Source organism: Bombyx mandarina, chromosome 26 (assembly GCF_030267445.1).
Source record: "Bombyx mandarina strain Sakado chromosome 26, ASM3026744v2".
In the NCBI taxonomy this organism is placed as follows: Eukaryota; Metazoa; Arthropoda; class Insecta; order Lepidoptera; family Bombycidae; genus Bombyx; species Bombyx mandarina.
In genome coordinates this window covers 2,373,798-2,392,818 of record NC_143232.1, presented here as the reverse complement: position 1 = coordinate 2,392,818, position 19,021 = coordinate 2,373,798, and the positions used below count along the sequence as shown (strand labels likewise).

The 19,021-nt window shown below is 43.1% G+C and overlaps 2 protein-coding genes across 2 annotated transcripts in view; both read right to left on the bottom strand.

The window, feature by feature from the left end:
• Osi17 (DUF1676 domain-containing protein Osi17) overlaps nucleotides 1–6,239 on the bottom strand; it is a 44,168-nt gene extending 37,929 nt beyond the window's left edge. Inside the window, exon 1 of the mRNA XM_028187749.2 lies at nucleotides 6,059–6,239. The gene's annotated coding sequence lies outside the window, so the exon portion shown is untranslated. The remainder of the gene's footprint in view (nucleotides 1–6,058) is intronic.
• A 2,831-nt stretch (nucleotides 6,240–9,070) lies between these two features.
• LOC149499766 (uncharacterized) lies at nucleotides 9,071–17,991 on the bottom strand. Its single transcript, XM_089738791.1, has 5 exons — nucleotides 17,653–17,991; nucleotides 17,311–17,394; nucleotides 11,471–11,542; nucleotides 10,220–10,265; nucleotides 9,071–10,145 (listed from the first exon to the last, which is right to left on the bottom strand). The coding sequence occupies exons 1-5, from the start codon at nucleotides 17,803–17,805 to the stop codon at nucleotides 9,253–9,255; spliced, it is 1,248 nt and encodes a 415-aa protein (XP_089594917.1). The 5' UTR covers nucleotides 17,806–17,991; the 3' UTR covers nucleotides 9,071–9,252.
• Between the last annotated feature and the right edge of the window lie 1,030 nt (nucleotides 17,992–19,021).

The following is a 19,021-nucleotide window of genomic DNA, read 5'->3' as shown; positions in this document are numbered from 1 at the left end:
ATTTTTTGACTACGTCGCGATAGAATGAACAGAAGATTTTAACAAACACAAGTTTGTTGTGCCGATGACTAGGTTACATAGGATACGAAATTCATTCGGGTGTTTGTCTGTGCGCCTGTACAACAAAATCCCACAAGATGTTCAGAACCTACATATACATAGGTTTAAGAAAACTATTAAAGAACATCTGTGCAATAAAGCTTACTATAAAGTCAATGATTATCTAGAAGATTGCACAAAGTGGGAATGAGTTGCTCGCTCCGGGCATTTCAATATTGTAATAATTGTTAGGTTATAGTACATCTTGTAAAAATGAATATTTAAAAACAATCTAATATTTAAAAAAAAATCTAATAATAAAAAAAATAAAAAAGACATGCCCGCTGAGTTTCTTGCCAATTCTTCTCGGGACGGAGGCTAGTTCTTGTGAATTGGCGGTAGTTCTTTTGACGTTCAACAAGTATATACTTTCATTTATGTTGAATTTTTTTTTTTTGACTTGATTTGATTTGATTTGAATGATGATAGTTTAGATGATAGAGAGCTTAAAAGTTCTTCTTCAATCGAATTCATAAACCCTAGCTTGTTAGTCCATAAGCATGTCCGCACTGAGTATGCTAACGTCACCAACTTAATCCATTTGAACCGGAGAATACCGATACCAGAATTTTATTGCTTAGATGGGTGGACGAGCTCACAGCCCACCTGGTGTTAAGTGGTTACTGAAGCCCATAGACATCTAAAACGTAAATGCCGCCACCCACCTTGAGATGAGAGTTCTAAGGTCTCAGTATAGTTGCAAGGGCTGCGCCACCCTTCAAACCGAAACGCATTACTGCTTCACGGCAGAAATGGGCATGGTCGTGGTACCTACCCTTGCGGACTCACAAGAGGTCCTACCACCAGTAATTACGCAAATTATAATTTTGCGGGTTTTGATTTTTATTACACGATGTTATTCCTTCACAGTGGAAGTCAATGGCACTAAATATCAAATAAGAATTGCATCGACTCCCGACTTCTTTAGTGGAACCTTAAAATGTTTATGTTTTCCAGGTCAATAAGTATGTACGACACGAAACAACTCGGTCTCCGTCGTAAAATTTTCCATTCATTGCCAGTGAAATTTTATGTTTGTTATTTATTATCTTATGTTGGCTTGGGCGTTCTTGAGGATTGCTAACCAAGTTATTAAGCAACCAGCTCAGGCTCCGCTCGGGTCTTTAACAAAAATTTCAATGATATTCGATGTTGTTTTATTTTCTTAAATAAAATAACACTTATTGCGGCATAAATATAATAGTTAGACATAAAATATGCTGTCACGACACTTTTTGTAAATAATAATGTGGTAGTACATTATTTTATTCTATCATCAATAGTTTTCACAAGCCACGCGATGTAAAGAATATTTTACGTGATTTTTTTACACCTTGGGTTACATTGCTGGAGTTTTAGTAAGGACCCCAAATTTTTTTCAAAAAAGATTATAGCCTTTGTCACTCGGGAATAGTGTAGCTTCCAAACAGTGAAAGAGTTTTTCAAATCGGTTCAGTAATTTCGGAGCCAATTCAATACAAACAAACAAACAAATCTTTCCTCTTTATAATATTAGTATAGATGACAGTAATACTAACAGATTGTAGAATGAGAAGTTAGAACATAAGGTTCATGTCTTACAAAAAAAACATAGAGTATTGTTTGAGCTTGGAAATGACAGTGAGCTCATAAATAAAGCATGAAGAGAAGTCATCTTGTTAATTATTTTAAAATTTCGCGGCCATCTATATAGTAAATATTAAGCTCCTAGGATCCTAATCGTTGACTTCAGTCTACCTGTCATCATGGCATTTGCCACAATCTCGGAATACCGGGAACTCATTGAAATTATATCTCGTGGTAAAGGCCCATTATATAATAGTGTTTATATCTTCGTATATTTTATTCTCGGGGACGTTCACGCGGCCAATGATCGGAAACGCTGGAAAGACATGACAAAAATAAAATCTTGTCTAAGCATGATGGTCACGCACGACCCTCAGCAATGAGAAAACGACGCGGGAAGGAGAAGGAGGACGTTTAAGATGAATTAACCCATAGACATAACCCATAGAGCGAATTAACTCATAGACACAGCCCACTGAGTTTCTCGTCAGATCTTCTCAGTGGGTCGCGTTTCCGATCCGGTGGTAGATTCAGCGAAGCACTGCTCTTGCCAGGGTCAGTGTTAACATCACTCAGGTTTGAGCCTCGTGAGCTCACCTACTAGTTAAGGTTACGCTGAAATAGCCTCTGAAGGCTTTTAGCTTAGGTAGGAATAAATAAATAAAAAAGTACTGGTGGTCTGCAGCAAATGTCCTTTAAATAGTTGTAAAATTTGCATAATCACTGACCACACGTGTACCTATCAGCATCTATCCGTCTGAAGGAACCATTTTTAGTAAATTTGAGGTTCTGACCTCATGTCTTAGAATGGGAGATGTCCTTCAGGTTGATATGTCTATGGGCTTCGGTACCCACTTAAACGTCAAGTGGGTGCCAAATATTAATGTCGTCGTAGTGGGGTAGACGTCGGACTTGTAGTTTTTTTTATTTATTTTTTATTGCTTAGATGGTTGGACGAGTTCACAGCCCACCTGGTGTTAAGTGGTTACTGGAGCCCATAGACATCTACAACGTAAATGCGCCACCCATATAGGTCATCATGGTTTAACATGTCGTCGCAGTTCATTCCGCGCCATGCCGCCTTAAATGACGTCATCCGTCGCGCCCTTGTCTCTTCCGGGGTGCCAGCAGTGCTTGAGCCTATTGGTATCGCCCGGGACGATGGCAAGAGGCCCATGGTATGGCGCTCATCCCGTGGAAAAACGGGCGGTCACTTTTGTGGGATGCCACATGCGTGGACACTGTTGCCCCATCCCACGTGAGAGCGATCGCCCGGCAGCGGCTGCAGCAACAGTCGAAACTAATAAAAGGCGTAAATATGCGGCCTTAGGAGAGCCGTATATATTTGCGCCTTTTGCCGTGGGGACCTTGGGGCATTGAGGTGCGGAAGCCCGTTAGCTGTTCAAGGAGATTTCCGCACGCCTCATCGACGCCTCGTGGGATCCAAGGGCTGGCGCGCACTTCGGACAAAGGTTGAGCCTGGCCATTCAACGGGGAAATGCCGCCAGCCTGATGGGCGTCCTACCGTGTGAGCGCAACGATTTGGGGTCGATTTTTTACATAATCTAGTATTATTTTTAGTTTGGTATAAGAAGTCGTCGTGGCCTAAAGAGAAGTCGTCGTGGCCTAAAGGATAAGACGTCCGGTGCATTCGTATCGAGCGATGCACCGGTGTTCGAATCTCGCTGGCGGGTACCAATTTTTCTAATGAAATACGTACTCAACAAATGTTCACGATTGACTTCCACGGTGAAGGAATAACATCGTGCAGTAAAAATCAAACCCGCAAAATTATAATTTGCGTAATTACTGGTGGTAGGACCTGTTGTGAGTCCGCACGGGTAGGTACCACCGCCCCGCCTATTTCTGCCGTGAAGCAGTAATGCGTTTCGGTTTGAAGGGTGGGGCAGCCGTTGTGACTATACTGAGACCTTAGAACTATATCTCAAGGTGTGTGGCGCATTTACGTTGTAGATGTATATGGGCTCCAGTAACCACTTAACACCAGATGGGCTGTGAGCTCGTCCACACATCTAAGCAATAAAAAAAAAAAAAAAAAAAAAGTGTATAGTTAATTTAGTAGTTTAGTTTTTTTTTAGTTAATACATAACGTCGTCTAGCATAACATGAATAAAGAAAATTCAATCAGTATAACATGATGTATCGATCATGCAATATTGTGCTCGTTTCGTTTTCTCTAACGTCCCTGTCTGTCTCAGGCAATGCCGTTCGATAGTCACGCGACAATTTTTTTATTAAAATTCTCAATGGCATAAGACTTTCATCTCGTTTTGTCTGACTGTATTTGTGATTCACAACTTTCTAGCAATACGTGTGTTTATAGATATTTATTGATTGGTTATTGGTACCGAGACGTAAGCGCATTTCCCAGGGATTGACCTAGTCCTCACATTTTTTTATCAGCACATTGACCCATCATCGATTCAGCACCGTCTCTTTATAGATCTGCTTTGCCATTTAGCTAGCTAAGACACGTCTTTTTCAATCGAGAGTTGAAACAGAATCCATTGCGTTAGGCTGTGGCTTTCACTTATGTCACACTTATGTCACTTGGGTCCTTAAATCATCCAAACGTCACCCCGCACCAGCTGGTCCATTACCATAGAAGGGTAATGTATTCACTCTAGGATCGAATAGAATATCATTGCGAAAGTAAATTACTTAAATATCATTATTTATTTCTATTGCGTAATATTATATGAACGAGTTTTGGGTCAGATACCATGGATATTATATCGTGAATATCGTCACCCACATATGGTGGTACGCACCCTGTACTGATTAGAGCAAGCTCCACCGCTAGTAACCCATAGACACGGAAAGTGTCCCTATGGAGTAATGCAGTACTACATCGTTCGCCATACGTATACACGATCCCATACGGTTGCAGTAAAATTCAGGGCTTATCCGAGACGTCATGTGCTGATATCTCCATCCAGGCCGCTTACATACTTAAGCCCTTGATCCAAAATACGAAAAAGACAGAAAGATAGAGCACAGGAATTTACCTAGGAATGTGTGATCAATATTCTGTTACTCCTACTTCTAAGAGTCCTTCACATGCATTCGTCTTATCACAGCAAGACAACGTTGCAACATTTTGTTAAAAAAATACAAAAAGCATGAAAACGTCGCTTTTATTCTTCAATAAAGCGTTTTCCTTAAACTTTCACTGATTAAAATTCTTCGCGAATGAATCACGTTATATCGCGTTACCAGAATACCAATTACTTCAATAATGTATATGGCCATTGGAATGTAAGCCATGTTCGGCTGCTGATAATGGGTTGCTAAAGAGAGTAATGCCCCCTTTTTATTGCTAAGATGGGTGGACGAGCTCACGGCCCACCTGTTGTTAAGTGGTGGTCGATGCTCTGCCATCACTGACGCGAATGTCGGCCGCCGACTTTGAGACTTAAAACTTAAGTCTCAGCTTTTTACAGTACACGGACTGTACCATCAAATCAAAATTAGTGCTTTACCGCAGAAATAGGCAGGGTAGTGGTACCTACCCGTGCGGGCTCACAAGAAACGCTATAATTTTTTTATTAGCATTGCAGGCAGACGAGCATACCCCACCTGATGGTGAGTGGCTACCGTCGCCCATGGACGCCAGCAAGGCCAGAACAGAGCCAGCCTACTGCCTAGTGTAAACAATGTGGTAAACGATATTTCTAAGCATAATTACTTATTGTTAAAGAAGTGTTTATTTGTGGCACGCAATGTACAGCCTACCAGTCACGTTAGACCATCCTTAACCTTCGTTTTCGGGTATGGTTCAATTATTTCATGATTCAATTATGACAACAATACAATACAATGAAGAGCCTTCCATAATCTAAAGACATCATTGAGCCTACAGATCTAGATATTTGTGTAAAACTCTTCATGTTCGTTTTTAAGATATCCGTCACTGAAAGGGAATGTGTATGAACATTTTCTTCAAAATAACACTAAAATGTATATTCATAGTCGTATGGTGTGAGATTATTTGGACTGCGGGGTTCACTTCTGTGTGTTTATGAGGTCTGATAAATACTTGTCATCGCATGGACCGTCATCACGACCCCCGTCATTGAAGTCAGTGTAGCCCTGAAGCATCTAAAGGTGTAGGAAACTCATTAAATCTCGTAGGCTTTTGTTATACTTGGTGTAATAAATAGTATTGCTGTATTTTTATTATTGACTTCAACAAAAAATCTCACGTATGCAGTTTTCACTTTAAATCGAGGTTTAAGAGCCCTTATCATTAAACCACCCGTGTTCCTGTCATTGCCAATGTCCATAACGCTAATCACAAATGATAAACACATGCACGTTCGCTAAAAAAGCATTTGGTTGTGGAAATAATGAGCAACAAAAATATATTTACCATTCAATATAGAGTAGAAAAAGTGAAAAATTTTCGACAACACAAAAAAAAACATAAGTCCTTAATTTAAAACCTTCGTAGTTTTGAAATCGGCTAAAAAGGTCACGTCACATTTACTATTTTGGCACGCACACATGTACTCAGCGGCGATCGCACAGACTCACTAAGATTGAGGACTTGGGCTCCGGTGAGAGGCGCGAAACTTCTCTTTCGCGCGTGCCCTAGAGCTTAGAGGCTGTCGATTGTTTTTTATCGATAATTTTTGGGTGTCGATAGTTTGGTCTTGGATATTTACGGTGTGATAAACTCAGCTAAAGATCTTGCATAACAATAGTTTATGCAGATATAAAATAGGAGATCAATCGTGGACGAGCTCACAGCCCACATAGAGTCAAGTGGTTACCGGAGCTCATAGACATATACAACGTAGACGCGTCACGCACCTTGAGATACAAGTTCTAAGGTCTCAGTATAGTTACAACGGCTGCCCCACCCTTCAAACCGAAACGCATTACTGCTTCACGGCAGAAATAGGCAGGGCGGTGGTACTTACAACTTATACTGAGACCTTAGAACTTATATCTCATTTACGTTGTAGATGTCTATGGGCTCCAGTAACCACTTAAGACCAGGTAGGCTGGGAGCTCGTCCACCCATCTAAGCAAAAAAAAAAGAAATACCTTTTTACTTTCTGTTTCCATTAATAAAATTGATCTGTCAAACATAAATTTTAAACTACAAAAAATACATCGATATAACGTAGCTTACAACACTATGATTTGTCAAACCGCGTTCAAGAGCAAGGTGAAGATCTGGGTCTTTGACCGACTCGAGTGGCCGTCGGGGATGGCTGGTTGAAATACAAATTTAACCGAACAGTTCAATTAAACTAATGTTAATTTGTGGTTAGCGCTGGGGAGGCTCTCTTTTGAAATATGCCATTAAGAGGAAGGTTGGAAAGTAAAGGAAGTAATCAGTATGATTGAAACAGTACTGCGATTTGAATCAAGACACTGATTTAATTATATCAAAGATGATGAAGATATTAGACAAAGCTGAAACTGTATGCTGTGATTGAACTATTAGTCTAAGCTGAAATTGTATGCTTGTTTCAGTCGAGAAATTTTCTGACGCGCGGTGGAAGTAATTCGGCGCACTAATTTTGTGCTAGACAGCACCTTCCTGGAAGGTCGACGGTTTTTTCATATTTTTCTAACATTGGATAGGGATGAATTACTAGACTACCACGAAAACATTTAGTGCAAATTACGAAGTTAGTTTTCGCCGGCTCTTTTACCTGGCGGGTCCGGAGTAGTTGTTGGCACTTATAAACTACCATAATAATACATTTAAATGCTTTAGCTCTCATTCCTATATCGAGTAACACATTTTTGGCTGGCACAATACTAGGATTGATACAATACTATGAGCTCATACCGGTTGGTATCATTATCCCAATATTTTGAGGCAATACCAAATAAAAACATTCCGATCTTTGCTTCATGTTGTGATCACTGCTACCACTTAACACCAAGTGAATGGGTAATTTAGTTTTAAAGTTTGTGCTCATGAAAATAGACGAAGGACTATTACATAGTTTAGAATTGTGAAAATTTAAGAACGCGCGTACTTAACCAGTGGTTAAATGGCCTGTGTTACGATCATTGGTTAACTACCATCGTTAACTCAATCCGTCGTGCATTCGAAAGCGATAATCAAGTTAGTTCAGCGCTGTCGTTGAATACAAATAACTTAACCACATTAAATAATGCCCGGTGACGCTGATATGGTCTCCACCATCAGCTTAGGTAGGAAAACCTACAACATTAAAAATAATTGGACGGCTTCAAACATGCATTAATTGGACTTTCAGTTTGAAAGCGTCAATTATTCAGCTGAAGTCAATGGATATAAAAATACTAACCAAGGAATTATTTAATATATTTCAAATATAATCTTACTAGCTCTTGCCCGCAACTTCGTCCGCGTGGAATAGTTATTTTGGTATAACGACTTTATTTACGTAGAAGTAAGTATATTTTTGAATAATAGAATGTTAAGGAGCCATTTAAGGTACCAAAATCATGCTTTTTAGCCGACTTCAAAAGAGGAGGTTATTAGTGCTCCACTCGTATTGGTCTTAGCGTGATGTTATAAATAGCCTATAACCTTCCAAATGCATCGCAACAACGAATGCACCGGACGTCTTATCCTTTAGGCCACGACGACTTCAAATAGTTTAATTTAGTCTTTAAAGTGTTGTAACTAATCAAAGATATTAAAAAGTTAATACCAAACAAACAACTAAATAGTGCCAACCCTATCAAAAAACTATTGACCCCATATGTAACCTGATTCACCCCAAAGTCAAGGTGAATCGGGTCCAACTAGTTTTTTCAGTTTTTATGTATATTTTGTAATGAGCTATGTATAACAATAACACATCGTATATAAAAATTTAAGCCTTTGGAACCATTTTAATTTCAATTTTATTGGTATTACCCTAAGAAAAACCATTGAAAATTTGTGTTGGATTTGGAAAGAGTCCCGATTCCCCCTAATCTACGGTATGACATCTTGAATTAATTTAAATCGTGTGACTAAGCCCAAGATAACACAACAATTTCTCAATCGACAAACGAAGTTATGTATTTTTGACGTAAGAAATAAATAATATTATACTTCCAAATCTAGAGTTGAACTCTAGATCAACGCCATCTATTGAGAAAAAAGCCACAAGTGGCATTTATAGCAACCAGAGGGCTATTTCGCAAAAAGCTTAGTAAATTCTTCATTATTAGAAAAATATTAATTTATTTAATGAATAATTTTTACCATGGTAAAAAAATTATAGTAGATTAAAATATTTGGCGCAATAAATGTTTAAACTTAAACTCTTAAACGTAGTTCTATATGTACCAGATAGATGGCGTTTTCATAAAAAAATCTACTCTACAACCGTAATCTTACTAATGTAAAGCATATTAAATGGAAAACATATAGCAAAAAAAAACGTATGTGAAGATTTACGTCTATAAGTATGTTAAACGAAATTACATTATGTCCTACTTTCAATTACTTAAATAATCACTCTATTAGTATAACGCCACAAATCACATAAACAAAAATGATTTGAAATCAGGCGAAACAATATTGTCCAGTACGTAAAACTTCATCACATAATATAGTCATTCTCACGGATTATCATCCATGGTCTCGTTAACATTATCTTTAATTCTATTGAATTTCTTTCTGTTCATTCTGCTTTCCACGGCCCCTTCCATAATCTCACCCTTATTAAAATCCTCAGCCGCTATTATCTTAAAGGTGTCCTCTTTTAATTTGTTACTATTCATATCTTTACTGACCTTCACTTTCTGACTTGCCCTAAAGGGTTGATAGACATATTTAACACCGTTTACAATTTTATATTTAGGATTCGCCACTGTTCGCCTGTTTATACTCGTACCGAATAGTTTGCTCAGAATATACCGGTAGGAATTTTGAAATATATCTATTATGTCCCTTTTCTTCCTCCTATACTCCCTACAGACCGCTGATTTTCCATCAGGGTTGTACTGCGTATTGCATTTAACATTATCATCTGTAGATGCATCGTCATTTCGACTGTTTCTTTCTGTTTTCAGTTCATTTACTGCTGATTTTTTCAAAAGTTTTCCAATGAATAGGGAATTTTTCATATTAAAAACATTGTCGAGTGTAATGTCTTCGATAATATCATTATCGAATCTGTTCACCTGTGGGTTATCTGTATCGACTCCGGATTTCACTTTAAATATTTCTCTATCATCAGTTCCTGGAATTTTCGAGGAGACATCTTCTGCAATTTCTTTTTTACCAGCCACAATTTCATGCGCGTCTACATTCCTTTTCGCTAATCTATGTTTAATCTCATTCATACCATTTTCTTTGCTAATCTCATTGACATTCGTAGTTTTACCGTTGATTCTTACAGTAGAAGCAATGGAAGTTACGATCGGCTTTCTTTTCTCTTTCTCAAGTATGGATCGACTCTGCCACTGTCCGTTAGCGTCGTAGCCTCCCCCACCTGCGTAGTCTTGACTACCTGGATTCAGAAGGTTTTGTTGGTTAAGTATTCATATGAGATACCCATATTAGAGGTCTATATGGGGAATATACCTGCCGGCATCCAAGCTCCACCGCCCCCGCCACTGGTGGCCCAGCCCTGAACACAAAGTTAAGGAAATACAATAAATAACAAAATTATATATAGTTAGCATTTTAAATAGTTTCGGAATTGTTTTTTAGTATATATGGACCTTTAGTGCGAGTTTTTTAACGTTCTCGATAGCGTAAAAGTTAACTCATATTTGTATGGAGTTGGAATGTTTGCCTACGTTTGCCGCTAGGGGCGCTGTTCCAACTGCATACAAATTTGAGTTAACTTTTACGCTATCGAGAACGTTAAAAAACTGGCACTAAGCACACTAATGGTGATAGACTATCTCATGTTGTCGTTGGTTGTTGAAAACAAATGTTTTCTAAATATATTCATTTCACTTGAACATTGACTACAATTTGAAATTTAAAAACAAAACACACTTATTTTAATCTAGTACATTCATCATTCATGATTTTGAAAGACTAGGTTACAGTCTGGCGCATATTGAGGAGCCGTGGTGAGCTTGGAGAACTTAACATTTGGTTTAAAGCTTTGGGATATTAATGATGAAAGATTATCTGAATTGAAAATGACTTTTTATCTTAGACAGTTTAACGACCTCACGGTGTTAATTGGTCACCGGAGCCCATGGACATCAATAGCGTAAATGTCGCCACCCACCTTGACACATAAGCTCTAAGTTTTTCTGTAGTACAAGTGCAGAAATAGTCAGGGTGGTGGCACCGGCCCTTGCGGGCCAACAAGGCGATTTACCACAAGTAATTACGCAAATTATTATAATTATAATTCGTGCAGGTTTGATTTTAGGGCTTCAATTAAAGGATAAGACGTCCGGTGCATTCGTATTTAGCGATGGTGTTCGAACGCCCCAGGCGGGTACCAATTTTTCTAATGAAATACGTACTTAACAAATGTTCACGATTGACTTCCACGGGGAAAAAATAACACCACGTAATAAAAATCAAACCCGTAAAATTATAAATTGCGTAATTACTGGTGGTAGGACGCTTTGTGAGTCGAAACTGAGACCTTAAAACTCATCTCTCAAGGTAGGTAGCGGCATTTACGTTGTAGATATCTATGGGTTCCGGTAACCACTTAATACTAGGTGGGTCGTGAGCTCGTCCATCCATCTAAACTATGAAAAAAGAAAAAACTTCAAAGGCAAAACCTAATATCAAAGGAAAAACCTAATATCGGTTTTATTGTAAGACAGTTAATTTATATTGAGTCTAGTGAATACTTACACCATCGTTCCCTCCTGCCCCTCCGCCACCAAGACCGCCACGCTTCTCCAATAGTTTCATTATCAGCATCATCTGTAACCAACATAGACGAGGACCTTAAAATCATGCAACACTAATCCATAGAACTACAAAAGATCATGTACATGATATAGACAAAATTGCATGTTCCGTAACCAAGCGAAATATACTAAACTAGCTTTTGCCCGCGACTTCGTTCGCGTGGAATAGTTCACAAATAATGCTTTATTTTAGAACAAATTTGGTTAGCATAAAAAACGTTATAGTGAGCCAACCTTAACATATAGACATATGCTGTGGCGGACTTTTTTTTTTTTTTTAGATCTTTTAAAGGGGAACAATTCTGTCATACATTATTTTAGCGAAACTTTAACCGTTTCTGCGGTAAAAACCCCGATTTTGATACATTATTTATTGGTGCTCCGCTTGCGTTGGTCTTAGCTGATGTTATATAGCCTTCCTCGATAAATGAACTATCTAACACTGAAATAATTTTTCAAATCGGATCAGTAGTTCCTGAGATTAGCGCGTTCTACAAACAAACTCTTCAGCTTTATAATATTAGTATAGATACGCACCGAGCGACAGTTCCGATTGCATCGCCGTACAGTCCGGACGCGTTTTTACGAAAAATTGTCGCTGCCGTCGCGATCTTGTGTCTCGAGTTTCGTTGCATTGTCGTTGTCGCACCGATCGCGGCATTGTTGCGAATTCTTGACGCACTATCGCTGGCGTCGCGACCTTGTGTCGTAAAAGCGATTCGAGCTTGTTGATTGTGCACTCGCAACGACAACTTCACACTATCATTTCACTCATCTCATTTATTAAATTTAATTATTTATTCGGCGTGAAAAACAGTCTCTTTCGAGACTAAAACTCCACTGAGATCACCGCTTGTTGTGGCATTCTCACAACCCAGTGGAGTCCCACCTTCCCAACTATCCACCCCAATCCCAGCTGACTGCCGTTCTCACGGCATAGGCACTCCCCCCCTTGTAGCTGGTAAAGCGCAGGGGGTGAACTCCTACTCAGGGGACTCGCCTTTCGGCGAGTGTGCCTTAAGTCCCGGGGACGCCCCCCCCGGGCAAAAGAAACCATGGAAGAAGAATTATTAGGGTTTCTCGGGTTACTTGCGCCTAGCGCCAGCGAGGCGCCTAACGCACCCGCGACGTTTACACCGATCTCGTCCGTCGCGTCGTCAATCGCCAACTCCGGTTCAGACTCCGATACCGGATCGGAGATGGACTTCGAGTCCGCGACGAGCCCGCAGCCCGGAACCTCCGATGGGTTCAAAACCGTCACGCGCGGCAAAAAACGCGCCCGTGCCGTGGAACCGTCCACAGCGCCAAAACAGCCCAAGGCCGCGAACGCGTCGCGACCTAAAGTCGTGGTCTCACCCGACTCCCCTCGCCGCGCAACCCCGTCGCCGAAACCCGCGCCCGTCAATAAAATTACCGCGCCCCCGCCCGTAATCCTACGGGAAAAATCAGCGTGGAACCGGGTATCCCAGGCCCTTACGGCCAATAAAATAAATTACTCCCAAGCGCGTAATCTCGCGCACGGGATTCAAATTAAGGTCGCAACGCCGGGCGACCATAGGGCCCTCACATCTTACCTCCGAAAAGAGAGCATAGGTTACCACACCTATGCACTCCAGGAGGACCGCGAGCTCCGCGTAGTAATACGCGGAGTACCAAAGGAGCTCGACGTCGAGCTAATTAAGGAAAACCTAATCGGGCAGGCGTACCCGATAGTAAGTGTGCACCGTATGCACAGCGGTCGGGACAAGTTCCCGTATAACATGGTTCTCGTCGCGCTAGAACCTACTCCGGAAGGCAAACGGATCGCCTCAAGTCTCCGCACCGTTTGCGGTTTATCAGGGGTCACCGTCGAGGCCCCACACAAAAAAGGCACTCCCGGGCAGTGCCATAGGTGCCAACTTTATGGCCACTCCGCGCGCAATTGCCACGCGCGTCCGCGGTGCGTAAAGTGCCTCGGTGACCACGCGACAGCCGACTGCTCGCGGGTCAAGGAGACCGCGACCGAACCGCCGAGCTGTGTGCTCTGCCAAAAGCAGGGTCACACGGCCAACTACCGCGGATGCCCCAAGGCCCCGCGGAAGCGTCTGGCCAACGCGCCACTGAAAACCGTCGGCCCAAAGACTTCGGCGCCCCGCGCGCCGAAACCTGCCTTCGTGCCGGCACCGGTGCCCACCGTCTCCGCGTGGGCAAAACCGCTGCCGCTCACGTTGGCAGGGAAACCACCGGCACCCCAGCCCCTGCTCGCGCCGCGCCCCGCCCCCGCGCCCGGTCCCGCGCCTCGCCCCGGCCCCGCGCACTCAAACGACTTTACAATTATTCGCGACTACATCGCCGCGATAAATATTGACCGCATGCGTGCATTCGCCGACGCCATGCGCAGAGCGGTCACGGCCGAAGACCGCCTAAACGCGACGTTCGAATACATCGACGTCATCGAGTCCGTCCAGCGCACGCTGGTTTGATTACCGGTAATCAATGGCGTGCAACGCGAGATTAAAACCCCATGCTTTGAAGTTAGCATTCTACAATGCTAACGGACTCGCGCGTCAGCGCGACCAGGTTTATGAGTTTCTACGTGACAATCTCATCGACATCCTTCTGGTGCAGGAGACCTTCCTAAAGCCCTCGCGTCGCGACCCCAAAGTCGCGAATTACGTCATGGTTAGGAATGACAGACTCTCCACCCGCAAGGGCGGGACTGTCATTTACTATAGGAGGGCCCTGCACTGCGTCCCTCTCGATACTCCCTCGCTCTTACATATCGAGGCGTCAGTGTGCCGCATCGCGCTGACGGGACACCAGCCGATCGTCATCGCATCCGTATATCTCCCTCCTGACAAACCCCTCCTGAGCAGTGACCTCGAGACACTGCTCGGTATGGGGGACGCGGTCATTCTGGCAGGCGATTTAAATTGCCACCACACTAGGTGGAACTGCCATCGTACGAATGTGAACGGTAGGCGTCTCGACGCGTTCATAGACGACCTCACATTCGAGATATTCAACCCCCCGACCCCCACGTGCTATCCGTACAACGCCGCGCGTCGTCCGAGCACAATAGATCTGGCACTGCTGAGGAACGTAACTCTGCGCTTGCGCTCCATCGAGGCAATGTCAGAACTCGACTCAGACCACCGACCTGTCGTCATGCAGCTCGGTCGCCCCCTCAACCGCGAACCAGATACGAGGACCATGGTGGATTGGAAGAAGCTGGGCACGTGCTTAGCTGACACCGCTCCACCAATCCTCCCTTGCGGCCCGGATTCAACTCCATCCCCCGAGGATACCGTCGAATCCATAAACATCTTCACTGATCACGTCTCGACGGCGATCATAAGATCTTCTAAGCAAGTCGATGTGGAGGACTGCTTCCACCGCATCAGACTTTCCCCCGATCTTAGGGACCTCGTAAGAGTTAGGAACGCGGCAATCCGGGCCTACGATCGATATCCCACGGATTCAAACCGGACTCGGATGCGTCGCTTACAGCGGGAGGTCAAATCCCGCTTGAGCGACGCCCGAAACGAAAACTGGGATAGTTATTTAGAAGAACTCGCGCCCACTCACCAAGCATACTGGCGACTAGCTAGGACCCTCAAGTCCGAAACTATCGTCACTATGCCGCCTCTCGTACGCCCCTCAGGCCAACCACCGGCTTACGATGACGATGACAAGGCAGAGTTGCTGGCCGATGCACTGCAAGAACAGTGCACCACCAGCACTCAACACGCGGACCCCGAACACACCGAGTTCGTCGACAGGGAGGTCGAGCGCAGAGCTTCCCTGCCGCCCTCGGACGCGTTACCCCCCATTACCACTTCCGAGGTTAAGGAGGCGATCGATAGCCTACAACCACGGAAAGCTCCCGGCTCCGACGGCATCCGCAACCGCGCGCTAAAACTGTTACCAGCCCAACTGATAACGATGTTGGCCACGATATTAAATGCTGCTATGACGAACTGCATCTTTCCCGCGGCGTGGAAAGAAGCGGACGTTATCGGCATACACAAGCCGGGCAAACCGAATAACGAAACCGCGAGTTACCGCCCCATCAGTCTCCTCCCGGCGATAGGCAAATTATACGAACGGCTCCTTCGTAAACGCCTCTGGGATTTCGTATCCGCGAATAAAATTCTTATAGACGAGCAGTTTGGATTCCGCGCCAGACACTCGTGCGTCCATCAAGTGCACCGCCTCACGGAGCACATCTTACTAGGGCTGAACAGGCGGAAACCCATTCCGACAGGAGCCCTCTTCTTCGATATAGCGAAGGCGTTCGACAAAGTCTGGCACAACGGTTTGATATTCAAACTGTATAACATGGGAGTGCCAAACAGACTCGTGCTCATCATACGAGACTACTTGTCGAACCGTTCGTTCCGATATCGAGTCGAGGGAACGCGTTCCCGACCCCGTCACGTCACAGCCGGAGTCCCGCAAGGCTCCGCCCTCTCCCCGTTACTATTCAGTTTGTATATCAACGATATACCCCGGTCTCCGGAGACCCATCTGGCGCTCTTCGCCGATGACACCGCCATCTACTACTCGTGTAGGAAGAAGGCGTTGCTTCATCGACGACTTCAGACCGCAGCTACCACCATGGGACAGTGGTTCCGGAAGTGGCGCATCGACATTAACCCCACGAAAAGCACAGCGGTGCTCTTCAAAAGGGGTCGCCCTCCGAACACCACGCTGAGCATCCCCCTCCCGACTAGGCGCGTCAATACCCCCGCCCCCGCCGTTCGCCCGATCACGATGTTCGACCAGCCCATACCGTGGGCCCCGAAGGTCAAATATTTAGGCGTCACCCTCGACAGTAGGATGACATTCCGCCCCCACATCAAGACGGTACGCGATCGTGCCGCCTTCATTCTAGGACGTCTCTACCCGATGATATGTAGGCGAAGTAAAATGTCCCTTAGAAATAAGGTGACACTCTACAAAACTTGCATACGCCCCGTCATGACCTATGCAAGTGTAGTGTTCGCTCACGCGGCCCGCATACACTTGAAATCATTCCAAATTATTCAATCCCGTTTTTGCAGGATAGCCGTCGGAGCCCCGTGGTTCGTCAGGAACGTCGACCTCCATGACGACCTGGACTTAGAGTCCATCAGTAAGTATCTGCAGTCGGCGTCCATGCGCCACTTCGATAAAGCGGCACGACACGAGAACCCTCTCATCGTGGCCGCCGGTAACTACATTCCCGATCCTGCGGACAGAATGGAAAGCAGTCGACGTCGCCCAAAACACGTCATCTCGGATCCACCCGATCCACTAACGGTGCTTTTAGGTAATTCAAGCACCGGTCACCGTTCTCGTCGAACCCGTCGCTTGCGACGAAGGGCTCGACGAGTAAATTAACTCTCAGACACAGCCCACTGAGTTTCTCGCCGGATCTTCTCAGTGGGTCGCGTTTCCGATCCGGTGGTATATTCTGCGAAGCACGACTCTTGCTAGGGTTCGTGTTAGCAACATCGTCAGGTTTGAGCCCCGTGAGCTCACCTACTAAAGTTAGGGTTACGCTGATATAGCCTCTCAAGGCTCTCAGCTTAGGTAGGAAAAAAAAAAAAAAAAAAAAAAAAAAAGCACCGAGCGAAATTAGTTTTAGGTTTTATATATTCGGTATAGAATTCGGTGAGGTCATCTTCCGACCATTCTGTAGGCACACACTGTACTCATATACAGGATATAAAGATCTAACGCTCAGTCCACAATGGCATGGCTAATCAAATACATTAAAAGTATCCAATCTATTTTCCAAACCGAATTAAATATTACCTTTGAAATCATAAATGACATCATGCTGAACATCATTCCTTTGAAAGACATCATCCCCATCATACCCATCATGGCCGGGATCATCTGGAATGAAAGTTCTTAAATTATAAAATGTTATCGCGATTTCCAGGGATACATGACATCTTTTACACTCACACACGACCGAATGAACGTGGGAACGTGGGGCCCTTTAATGTGGTTATCTTTAAGGAAGACCTATGTCCAGCACTGGACGTTTACATGGTGTCTGTCTTCGTGAGCAACGGTAACCATTCAGCCAACCGCGAACAAAACCCGAAATATTGACAAAAGTTTGTTAATTTAATGAATAAATGATCTCACCATCATCATCTTCATCTTCATACACATCATGGCCATCATCATCATTTTCTTCTTGCCGTCGTGGTCGCCGCCGTGGTCCCCGCCGCCGCCGCCGCCTTTCCTTTTCTTTCTGCCCACGAACTCATTCACTGTCGAACAATACTGAATCACCATCGTCACTTGACCTACTGGATGTCCACTGATGAAGTTTACAATCGTGAAAACATCTTACCACCCCTTGTCATGGAGAGCTCGCGTCCTAGGGCCTTGACCCTTAAGGTGTGGGTTGCGAAGAAATCATCAACTGCTTCATCTATCAGCGAAGCTAATTGGGCTGTGTCTGTAGTGTTGACCGGGGGTTTATCTTCCTCCAGCTTGAATGAATTGAACTTCACTGGAAACAAAGAGTGGAGTAATGAGCCACTGGTACATGAATGCGGTCAAAAACGGTATACCGCTACTTCTAATAAATTAGTTATAATTGACGTTGAAAAGAATAACGAAGAGTGGATGCAGTATACATGTCTAGCTCATCCTCATACGTGACGTCAGACATCAGTGACGTCATGAGCCGTAATATAGATTTTTGGTGTTTGGCTTTCCCGTTTCTTATCTGTTTTTATGTATGGTTATTATGGTTATTATGAGAGTTATGTAATTCATATTATTATATAAGCAGGAAAAGTAAACAGTTCTCTCTCTCTCTCTTGTGCTCATCATGCTTTTAATCTATATCTATAAAAATGAATTGCTGTTCGTTCGTCTCGCTAAAACTCGAGAACGGCTGGACCGATTTGGCTAATTTTGTTCTCGAATTATTTGTGGAAGTCCAGAGAAGGTTTAAAAGGTAGATAAATAAGAAAATGCTCGGTATTAAATAAAAATAACAATGGTATGTCACCCGTAGGACGGATTCCTTTTGTTTGTTTTAAGTTTATTTTATACAAAAGTTGAGGTCTTTTATTTATCGATTTAGGCACTACGAAGTCTGCCGGGTCAGCTACTTTATTATAAAATGTCATTGTTGTCGACTTTTATGTATGCATTTCTTTGTATATATCTTCTTTTTAAAAATCTCAATGTAAGAGAGAATTTAATACATAAAATGATTCTGGTCATACTTTAATACATAAAATTTCAATCATTAGACGAATACTAGTGTTTTTAATTCGGTAAGTATCTCGTTAACGAAGTCCCATCAGTTAAACAAAAGCGGTAATAAAGAAAAAGAAAAACAAGACCTTACCGTAAATATTTAATGTTTTTCCTTTCTTCTTAACTTGCAATTTATCTTATTACCGCAATACATTGTTTGAAAACAAATCAGTACTTATAAAATCTCATTAAATAAACTTCTTAAAATTCTATATTGTTAGTGCAATATGGGTTT